The sequence below is a fragment of the Meriones unguiculatus genome, chromosome 10, assembly GCF_030254825.1.
Source record: "Meriones unguiculatus strain TT.TT164.6M chromosome 10, Bangor_MerUng_6.1, whole genome shotgun sequence".
NCBI classification, from domain to species: Eukaryota; Metazoa; Chordata; class Mammalia; order Rodentia; family Muridae; genus Meriones; species Meriones unguiculatus.
In genome coordinates, this window is record NC_083358.1 from 21559528 (window position 1) to 21568760 (window position 9233).

The window sequence follows — 9233 nt, forward strand, 5'->3', positions numbered from 1 at the left end:
TTATGACACTCTTCAGAAATTCCAGTAGACTTAAAAGTACCCCACAAGACCATCCAGTTCCAGCCCTCAGGTGAAGGCAAAGCAAGCCAAGCAATGAATTATCAGAAGGTAACAAAAACGCAAAGCGCAGTAGTCATCCTAGGTATATTAAACACACTGTGTGGTCGCTTGGGTTTAACTAGGCACTTTCTTAGAGATGCACTGGAGGCCACTCCAGAGTTTTCATCAAAGGCACGTCCACGTAGGGTACACTCGTTTACAGCAATGCTTCAGGCAAATGTGTGGTTTCTTACTACAACAGAACACCGACTAAGAAAGCCTATTCCGAATCAGAGAACCGCAGAACGGCTCGGGGACCGAAGGCTGGAGGGGAGTACAACTGAGGTCCGGGTTTGAATGGCTGAAGCGAGGCTCGGCAGGACCAGTCTTAGGCCCCACACCCTGCTTGGTGCTAGGCCACGGTCTGAGAAAGGACAACCACACACGCGGGCTGCTGTGGAAGGGCAGACCTGTCCGCCACGGTGCTTAAACAACTCCACGTGGACTCTGGAGAAGTCCACAAGTATACCGGGAACCCGAATGTACCCACGCCAGGACCCTATGCCGGAGCCCAGAAAATGAGGCCGGGAAGGCTGGCTGCACTCAGGACCTGCCACGGCCCTACTTCCCCCGCAAACCCAATAGCTCACCCTCCGTGGGAAGCACTCCACACGCCACCAATGGCTGCGACCATTCCGCCTCACCCACCACATGGGGGCGGGACCTCAGCGCGTAGGCATGACGTTCCACGCGGCGCAACCCTCTGCGGAACTGGAGATATCTCCCGTCGCACCCCGCGCCTTCCCACAGTGCTCCGCGACAGCAGCTATGGAGGCCGGCAGGACTGCGGTGTTGCGCGTGAAGCGGAAGCGAAATGCGGAGCCAGCAGAGGCTCTCGTGCTGGCCTGTAAACGCCTCCGGGACAGCGAGGTCCAGTCGTCTGCTCAGGAGACACCAGGGGATCAGGAGACGGCGGCGCAGAGGAATGTCTTCCAGTTGGTTGCTACCGTGCGCTCCCAGGTATGAAGCAGGCGTGGACTCTTGTGTGGAAGGGAATCTTAAAATGCTTCCCATATACAAACAATTGCTGAGGCCGTCATCCTTGTCACCCTATTCCTGTGGTCCCTCAGGAGGAGCCAATCCAGCAGCTTGTGCGCGCTGCCCTGCGCCCTTCCCGGAGCAGCCAGCTGCGTATCCGCCGCGATCTTCGTGCCTCGGTCCGCGAGGTCCGTAAAGAGGGCCGCTACAGGATAGTCTCCAGCCACCGGTCTTCGGGGACCTCTAGCAGTTTGGAGCCTCAATGTGTGTCAGAAGCTGACGGGGACACAGGCTTCCAGTTGTTGGACCTGGTCCACGAGGAGGGAGACCCGGAGGCGGCTGCCACAGATTGCTGTAAAGTGAGTACTCCATGTCTCTGCTCTGCTCCCAAAGGCAGCAATTAAGAGACAGCATACATTTTAAGCTTAAGGATGGATGATCCACCCTAAAGAATGGTATCTGTTTGATTTCTTGTTTTTGTCTTGTTGATAGTTTTTGCTGAGATAGTTTTGCTGTGTAGCTCTGGCTGACAAAGCACTGGCTCTGTAGCCCAGGCAGGCCTCTGACACGCAGTGGTTCCCATGCTTCACCAGCCCCAGTGCTGGGGTTACAGCCATGTACCACACCATCCCTCATGACTGGCTTTTCTTTTCTTTCTAGTTTGGTGTGGTGGCGACATCTTTGATCCCAGCACTTGTGAGGCAGTGGGTGGATCTCTGAGTTCCAAGCCAACCAGGTCTACACAGTGAGACCTTGTCTCAAAAAAAAAAAAGTTAAGGTGTAGTTGCCCAGGCACTCATCGCAGAGGCTGTTAGATCTCTGCATTCAAGGCTAGCCAGAGCTACAGAGTGAGACCCTGTACCTAAACAAAATTGATGTAGGTCTTTTGAAAAGTAGATTTGAGCCTATTTAAAATGTGTACATTATTATTTAGAGACTATGTATGTTAAATCTTTGGTGCTATAACAAATGAGGGGAATACAAAAAGATTGATTTTAGCTTAATTTCATAAGTTTTGGTGCATGGTTGGCCTGCTCAGTTGTGGCCTGCTGTGGATTTGTATTATAGAGGAATACTATAGCAACAGGAGTATGTACCAGAGCAGTCAACATATAGTGGCCAGCAGATAAATAAGAACACTTAAAAAAAAAAAAATTAAAGTAGCTAGCCATGGTGGTGCACGCTTTTAATCCCAGCACTCAGGGAGACAGAGAGAGGTGATCTCTGAGTTTGAGACCAGCCTGGTCTACAAAGTGAGTCCAGGACAGCCAAGGCTACACAGAGAAGCCCTGTCTTGGGGGAAAGAAAAAAAGGGAAGAAAAGAGGTATGTATGGGACTTTAGAGGTGGTTTAGCAGTTTACTGGCTGTTTCATCGTGAAGACCTGGGTTTGGTTTCCAGCACCCACATATAAGGCACCTTAAAACTGAATCCACCTCAGTTTGAGTGATCAACATCTTGGTAATCCTGAAGTTTGGCAACATGGAAAATACTTGTGTTTAACAATAGAAGAAAGCGCTCTGTACTATAACTGAAAATGAGTGTGCATATATGCAAACATTAAAAATATTTTTTCTGAGGGCTAGCAAGAATGTTCAGCAGGAAAAGGTACAACCTGAGTTCAATAGCCAAGGACCCACATGTCTAACATGCCATCACACCCATGTAGTACTGGGTTTTCTTTCTGTTGCTGTGATGCATTCTGAACAAAAGTAACAGGGTAGTAAAGGTTTTAGAAAATGCAGGAACTTGTTGCAAAACCATGGAAAATGCTTCCTCTGTTGCTACTATTTTGGTTTTTTGAGACAGGGTCTTAACTGTGTAGCTCTGGCTGTCCTGGAACTAAGTAAACCAGACCAACCTTAAACTCCACGGGATCTGCCTGCCTCTGCCACTTGAGTGCTGGGATTAAAGGTGTATGCCACTATGCCCTGTTGGAAAACGCTTCCAGGCTTATTCTTAGTTTCTTTTGTAGCCCTAGACCAAGAAATGGTACAGGCCTAGCTACTCAATTCCTTGAGATTCTCTTCTCTGCTGACTCCAGGCTATCTGAAGTTGACTGTTAAAATGAACAAGAACACACATATGATTGCAATTTTTATTTTTTAATAATTTTTCTACAAAGCATAGTGTCTCAATGCCTATAATCCCAGCACTTAGGAAGCTGAGGCAAGATTTCCCTAAGTTTGGGTCCAGTCTGGGCCAGTAGCAAAAAGTGTGAGAACAATGTCTATTCATCAAAAAACATAGCAACCTAAAAGTAAACTAGGAGTTTAAGGATATAGATAAAGCATTTGTCTAGATTGTGTAAGGCCCTCAATTTAAATCTCAGTAATGGAGGGGGAAAAAAAATCACTCAGTTTACCCACAACCCAAAAGTAACTAGAGGGAAGCTGGTTAATTTTCTAGTTCTAAAAACTAAATGACTCCATAATTTCCTGGGATTAGAGTGAAGACCTGTGAGTTGAAGCCAGAATTCTCCTTATAAAGAGCTTTGAGGATGGGCTGGAGAGCACCAGGTGCTCTTTGCAGAGGACCTGGGTTCAATTCCCGGTACCTTCATGACACAGCTCACAACTATCTGCAACTTAGGTCCCAGGGGATCCAACACTCTTCTGACCTCTGAGGGCACCACACATACACATGGTATGTATACATACATAAAGACAAAAAAAAAAAAAAAAAAAAAGCTTTGAGGAGCAAAAGCCTATACAGAAACTTGTACCACTAATTCCTTTGTGACTTTAGAGCAACAGGAAGTTGCCCATGATTTGTATGGGCCAGTATTGGTCTCCCTCTGTGTGCTTTGGTAATGGAACATTCCTACTTCTGCACGGTAGCTGATTTCAGCTACACTGCTTTCTCTGATGAACTTGTTGAGGCCATCTGTAGCATTTCCCTGCAACTTCACACTGACCTGCGCTACCAGGACCCTGTAGACACTGGAAAACATCTTAACCTGGACTAGTTTTTTTCTAGGACTTTGTGTTTTCAATGAGCTCTTCTTTCTAGAGGGGATTATAGCTAGTCTTCTTTATTAGATGTAGTTTGGTCAGTTAAATGAGCCAGATGAAAGATTTTAATAGGTTTTACCAGGAAACCTTATATAGGCCTATGGATCCTAAAGGAAAAACATAATAGCAAAGAGTATTCTAAGAGTCTTCAATACTGCCTGCAGTCCTAGTATTTGGGAGGCAGAGGCAGGCAGATCTCTGAGAGTTCAAGGCTTATTTGAGTCTTATCTCTGTCATGTCATCTGGTTTCTTTGTAGACGTCTGATCCAGACGTGATCCTCTGTAATTCTGTAGAGTTGATCCGTGAGAAGCTAACTGTATCTGATGATGGAGCACCAGTAGAACATCAGGAGGAACCAAAGCACAATGATGACTATGTATATGACATTTACTATATGGAGATGGTCCCTCCAGGGTGGATTGAGAACATCCTGTCTGTGCAGCCCTACAGCCAGGAATGGGAGCTGGTAAGGAGGTCCAAGAGGAGAAGGGCATGTAACAGGATACTTTGACTTCCTGGACCCCACTCTTTCTTGGTTTCATTTGTTTTTAAATTTTAAAATTAATTTTACTTACTGTGTATGTCATGATGCATGTGTAGTAGGGCCTTGAAGCAGGGTCTCTCAATGAAGCCAGAGCTCACCATTTCCAACTAATCTAACTGGACAGCTTATCTCAAGGATTCCTGTCTCTGCCTCTCATGTGCCTCTCAGACAGGTTACCCAGCCTACCCAGCTTTTACATGGGTTCTGAATATCTGAACTCTGGTGCTTAAGATCACTCAGCAAGTACTTTATCCACGCTGAGCTATCATCTAGCCCTTATTTTTGTGAAAGGATATCTCTTGTGCGTCTAAGTTTTTAACTTGTGGCAGTCGGAATTGCCTCAGCTTCCCCAATATTGGGATTACAAGCATGTACCACCACCTTGGCTATGAACTCCTCTCTTGGTAAACATTGTTCTAGTTCTTGTTTTTGCTTAGTAGAAAAGTTTTATTATAAATCCTTTGTAGAAACCCTGGTTTAATATAGCAAATATGAAACTGGGTACAGTGGTACACATCTTTAATTCCAGCACTTAGGGAGGCAGAGGCAGGTGGATCTCTGTGAGTTCAAGACCAGCCTGGTCTACAGAGCAAGTCCAGGAGAGCCAAGGCTACAAAGAGAAACCCTGTCTCAAAAAAAGAAAAAAAAAAATATGTTGGACTACCTACAACTATGAACAAAATTAATATCTGCACATTACTTGCATGCTGGTGCCAAAAGAAGCCAGAAGAGTGTTAGATGAATTATAGATAATTGTAAGCCATCATGTAAGTGCTGAGACTTCAGTCATCTCAAACTCTCCCCCACCCCCAAGAACAGAAACATTCTTTTAAAATCTAAAAAAAAAAAGCCTGTGAGACCATCTTGATCTACATAAGCAAGCTCCAGGCTGGCCACAGCTACATATTAAGTTCTTGTCTCAGAATAATAAAGAGGAGAAAATTTTCCTTAACATCCTAACTCTATTTTGTAAAAATGTTGAGAGGTTTTATGTGTATGCATGAGTCTGTGTGTATCTGCCTGAGTGGATGTGCCCACTTCAGACCACTCTGTGGCCTCTACTCCTTTCTTGTACCACTTACCCTGAGGTTTTTTGATCCTAACCTTGATACCACTAGTCATAAAGTCCCTCTCCCACCTGGCAGTCCTTCGGGGATTTGAAAATAGATGCCACTACCTCTTCTTTACAATCATTCCCCTCTAATGGCATTGGGATGTGGTATCTTGAGCGGATCTGGGCTCTTGTAAACCCTTTGTAGCCTAAGATTACCTAGTCTCTTGTAAAGCAGAGTCAAATGAACTCCTAGTCTGGCCATTTTCACATAGTACCATTCCTTGAATCTCCCCAAGATATTATGCCATTAGCCTCAAACAGGGAGTGTAAGTAGATGTTTTGTACTTAAACTCATGTTTATGTTGAGATGTTCAGGTGAATGATGCTGAGCAACCAGAAGATATTTATGAAGACGAAGATGATGAAAACAGTGAAAATAATTGGCGCAATGAGTACCCAGATGAAGAAAGCAGTGATGGAGATGAAGATTCCAGAGGTAGGTAGCAACCCAGATGGAGTTAGACTGATAGGAGTCAAGATTGAGGGGAAGGCACAATTAATTGATGGGTATGCTTGCATATGGCTAAGCTTTCCCTGTCTGTAGGAGAGCTGTCAGAGAAAGTATTAATAGGGTTGGAGAGATGCTTGAATGCCTAGGAGCATTGGCCGTTCTTGCAAAAGTAAGGGTTCTGTTCCCAGTACTGACATGACAGCTCATGTCATGTCATCCTTAATTGCATTCAGTTCCAGGGAACCTGACTCAACTATTCTGACCTCTATGGGCACCAGCAGGCATACACGTGCACATTCAGGAAAAACACTCAAATACATTCTTTTAAAAAAGAAGAAAACTGGATGTGATAGCACATGCCTTTAAACCAGCACGTGAATCCCTGCAAATGAATTTCTTGAGTTTAAGGCCAACCTGATCTACAAAGTAAGTTCCAGAACAGCCAGGGCTACACACAAGTGTTAATATATCAGCCAGCAAATCTGGCAACAAGAGTTGGATCCCCAGAATCCTCTGTAAAAAGAAAACCAACTTCTATAAGCTGACACACACACACAAATATATTCACTTATTTATTTATACTTTTTCAAGGCTAAGGCTGTCCTGGAACTTACTCTGTAGATCAGGCTGGCCTTAAACTCAAGAAATTCATGGACTCTCTCAACTTCTGGGATTAAAGGTGTGTGCCACCACAGCACGGCTTAAATTTTAAGTTTTAAAAAGAGACATGTATTAACATGAATGTGGTAGAACATACCTGTCATCCCACCACTCACATGGCTGAGGTGGCAGAGCAATGAGTTCTAGACAAACTTAGAAAGAAAGTAGGGGTAGAAAGACAAAAGAAATCTCTGACCCCTAAACATTTAGCTGCCAAACCTGATGTCACGAGTTTGATCCCCAGCACCCACATAATAGAAGGAAAAATGTGACTCCTGTAAATGATCTTTTGACCAAATACACAACCCTCCACATATGCACCCCCAACAAAATAAGTAAACATAAGCTCTTCATCACAAATTTTCTTTATGAGCAAGTATTTTATAATGGAGAATAAAATCCTTATCTCCTTGTAGGCTCTGATGAATATAACAGCCTCAGTGAGGAGGAAAGAGGCAGCAATCGATTGGTATGGAACAAATACCCTTTAGATGTACAGAAGGAGTTTGACTATGACAACCTGCATGACATAGATTCAGATTGATGGTCTGCTGGTATTCATGAGATTCTTCCACAGGCCCTTGAGGCTCTGTGACTAGTCATCTTAGGATTCCTAATTGGAAAGAAAAACTACAACCCAGCACAGTGAAGACTTCCACTGACAAGCAATAATTGAAGCCAAGCATGCTGGCTCATGCCTGTAATATTCCAGCATTGGAGAATCTGGAAACCAAGAGGAACACTGAAAATGCAAGGCCAGCCTGGACTGTGCCATAAATTCTAGACCACCCTGGGCAAAGAATTTGATTCTATTAAAAAAAAGTAAGTAATCTTACAATCTGGAAAATAAATGATGTATAACTTCCAGCCCAGGTGGTTTTTCTGTCATTTCACATCTATGCCTAAAGGAGCCTCCAGTGAAGCCTGTTCCCCTTGATGGACAACGGTGGCTCCCCTGCCTGAGTTACGGGGGCCGTTCCACCTTCCCCACCTTGGACTCTGATGATGGTTGTAAAGACTGCTCTCATCTTTTGGCAGTGGAGCCAAGGAACAGGATTGTATGAATATAATACTCTTTAATAAAGACTAACTTTTACATGGAAGCAAGCAATTCTTTTAAAGCCTTTTAAGTTTGCTTATTTTAGGTGTTATCCTCACAGAAAAAGGAGAGGTTAGTGAGACAGGCATTTCAGAGTTAACTTTATACATTTTGGGCTCTGTTGGCCTGTTTACAGCTCTCACTAAAGACAAATTACAGTTGTCCCTCAGTACAGTTCCAGGACTGCCAAAATCCACCATGAATAAGTCCCTCATGTAAGATGACACAGTATTTACACATAATCTATGCCCATCTTTATAGAGTCTAAATATCTAATGTAAACACTATCTAAATTGTACCACTGCTCTTTGGGGAGTGTAAAAAATTAGTCTATATAAGTTTAGAACAGGCACATTTTTTTAAGCTACATTTAGTTGAGTGCATAGATGCAGGGCTCACGTATGTATAGACCCATTGTACCATCAGTAGTAGGCCACTTTTGTCGTGGTAACTCATAAGCATCCCCCCCATACACTGACCAGTAGAACTTTCCCAGCATGTCCTGCACATGCACTTTGTAATTGTGTGGCTGTTGAACACTTGAGATGTGACTAGTATTAACAAAAAGCTCAGGGATTTGTGTTTTGGGACAGGGAATGAGACGGTGTAGCCCTCCCTGGCTGTCTTAGAGCAGGCTAGCCTATCTGCTCTGCCTCCCTAGCACTAGAATTAAAGGCATGAGCCATTATAACCAGCTTTGAGAGGATTTTGTTGTTGTTGTTTTAAACTGTAAGTTGCAATCTTGCCATAGTCTCATAAGGTGCAAGTATAACGTGCAAGTTACCAAATTGGTTGGGTTTTTATTTCATTTTATTTCATTTTAACTCAGCAACGTATGGTTAGTAGTTACTGTAGTAGACAGTAATTAGTATGAGGAAATAACAACATTCAATTCAGCAAATGTCTTGTCCTAAGAATGCTGATCCAAGAGAAAGTGAATAACACAGATGCCTTCTTCTCAATGCTTTCAAGTTCAAAGCCTCTACTACCTCTACTCATTCCTTCACTTTATGTCTATTTTATAAGCCTTTACCTATATGGTAGTTCCCATCTACAAGGGGTTACTAAATGATGTAACTTGTATACTCAAGTAGTTTTTACAACCAATCAATAAACAAAACTATCCCAGTTACTCTGAGTAATGGGCAGCAATACAGTATCTAACACCAGTCATTGTGATCTGTAGGCATATAAGCAGGACTGAAATCCTGTTTGCCACTACAGTGTGTTCACTGGTGTGTATGTGTTCATTAAATTATGCTAAAAAAAGGGGG

The 9233-nt window shown here is 43.6% G+C and overlaps 2 protein-coding genes across 2 annotated transcripts in view; one reads left to right on the forward strand and one right to left on the reverse strand.

The window, feature by feature from the left end:
* Prmt7 (protein arginine methyltransferase 7) overlaps window positions 1-840 on the reverse strand; it is a 48436-nt gene extending 47596 nt beyond the window's left edge. Inside the window, exon 1 of the mRNA XM_021632353.2 lies at window positions 690-840. The gene's annotated coding sequence lies outside the window, so the exon portion shown is untranslated. The remainder of the gene's footprint in view (window positions 1-689) is intronic.
* On the forward strand, window positions 833-7963 carry Slc7a6os (solute carrier family 7 member 6 opposite strand). The gene is made up of 5 exons (XM_021632427.2): window positions 833-1059; window positions 1170-1436; window positions 4348-4557; window positions 6065-6185; window positions 7277-7963. Exons 1-5 carry the CDS (start codon window positions 868-870, stop codon window positions 7402-7404), a joined length of 918 nt encoding a protein of 305 aa, XP_021488102.1. The 5' UTR covers window positions 833-867; the 3' UTR covers window positions 7405-7963.
* The last annotated feature ends 1270 nt before the right edge of the window (window positions 7964-9233 follow it).

Bases quoted from the DNA above. Each gene is read 5' to 3' on its own strand.
- Slc7a6os (XM_021632427.2), top strand. From the start codon at position 868: ATGGAGGCCGGCAGGACTGCGGTGTTGCGCGTGAAGCGGAAGCGAAAT. The intron at 1,437-4,347 runs GTGAGTACTCCA...GTTTCTTTGTAG, and splicing joins CTGCCACAGATTGCTGTAAA to ACGTCTGATCCAGACGTGAT. The intron at 6,186-7,276 runs GTAGGTAGCAAC...ATCTCCTTGTAG, and splicing joins TGGAGATGAAGATTCCAGAG to GCTCTGATGAATATAACAGC.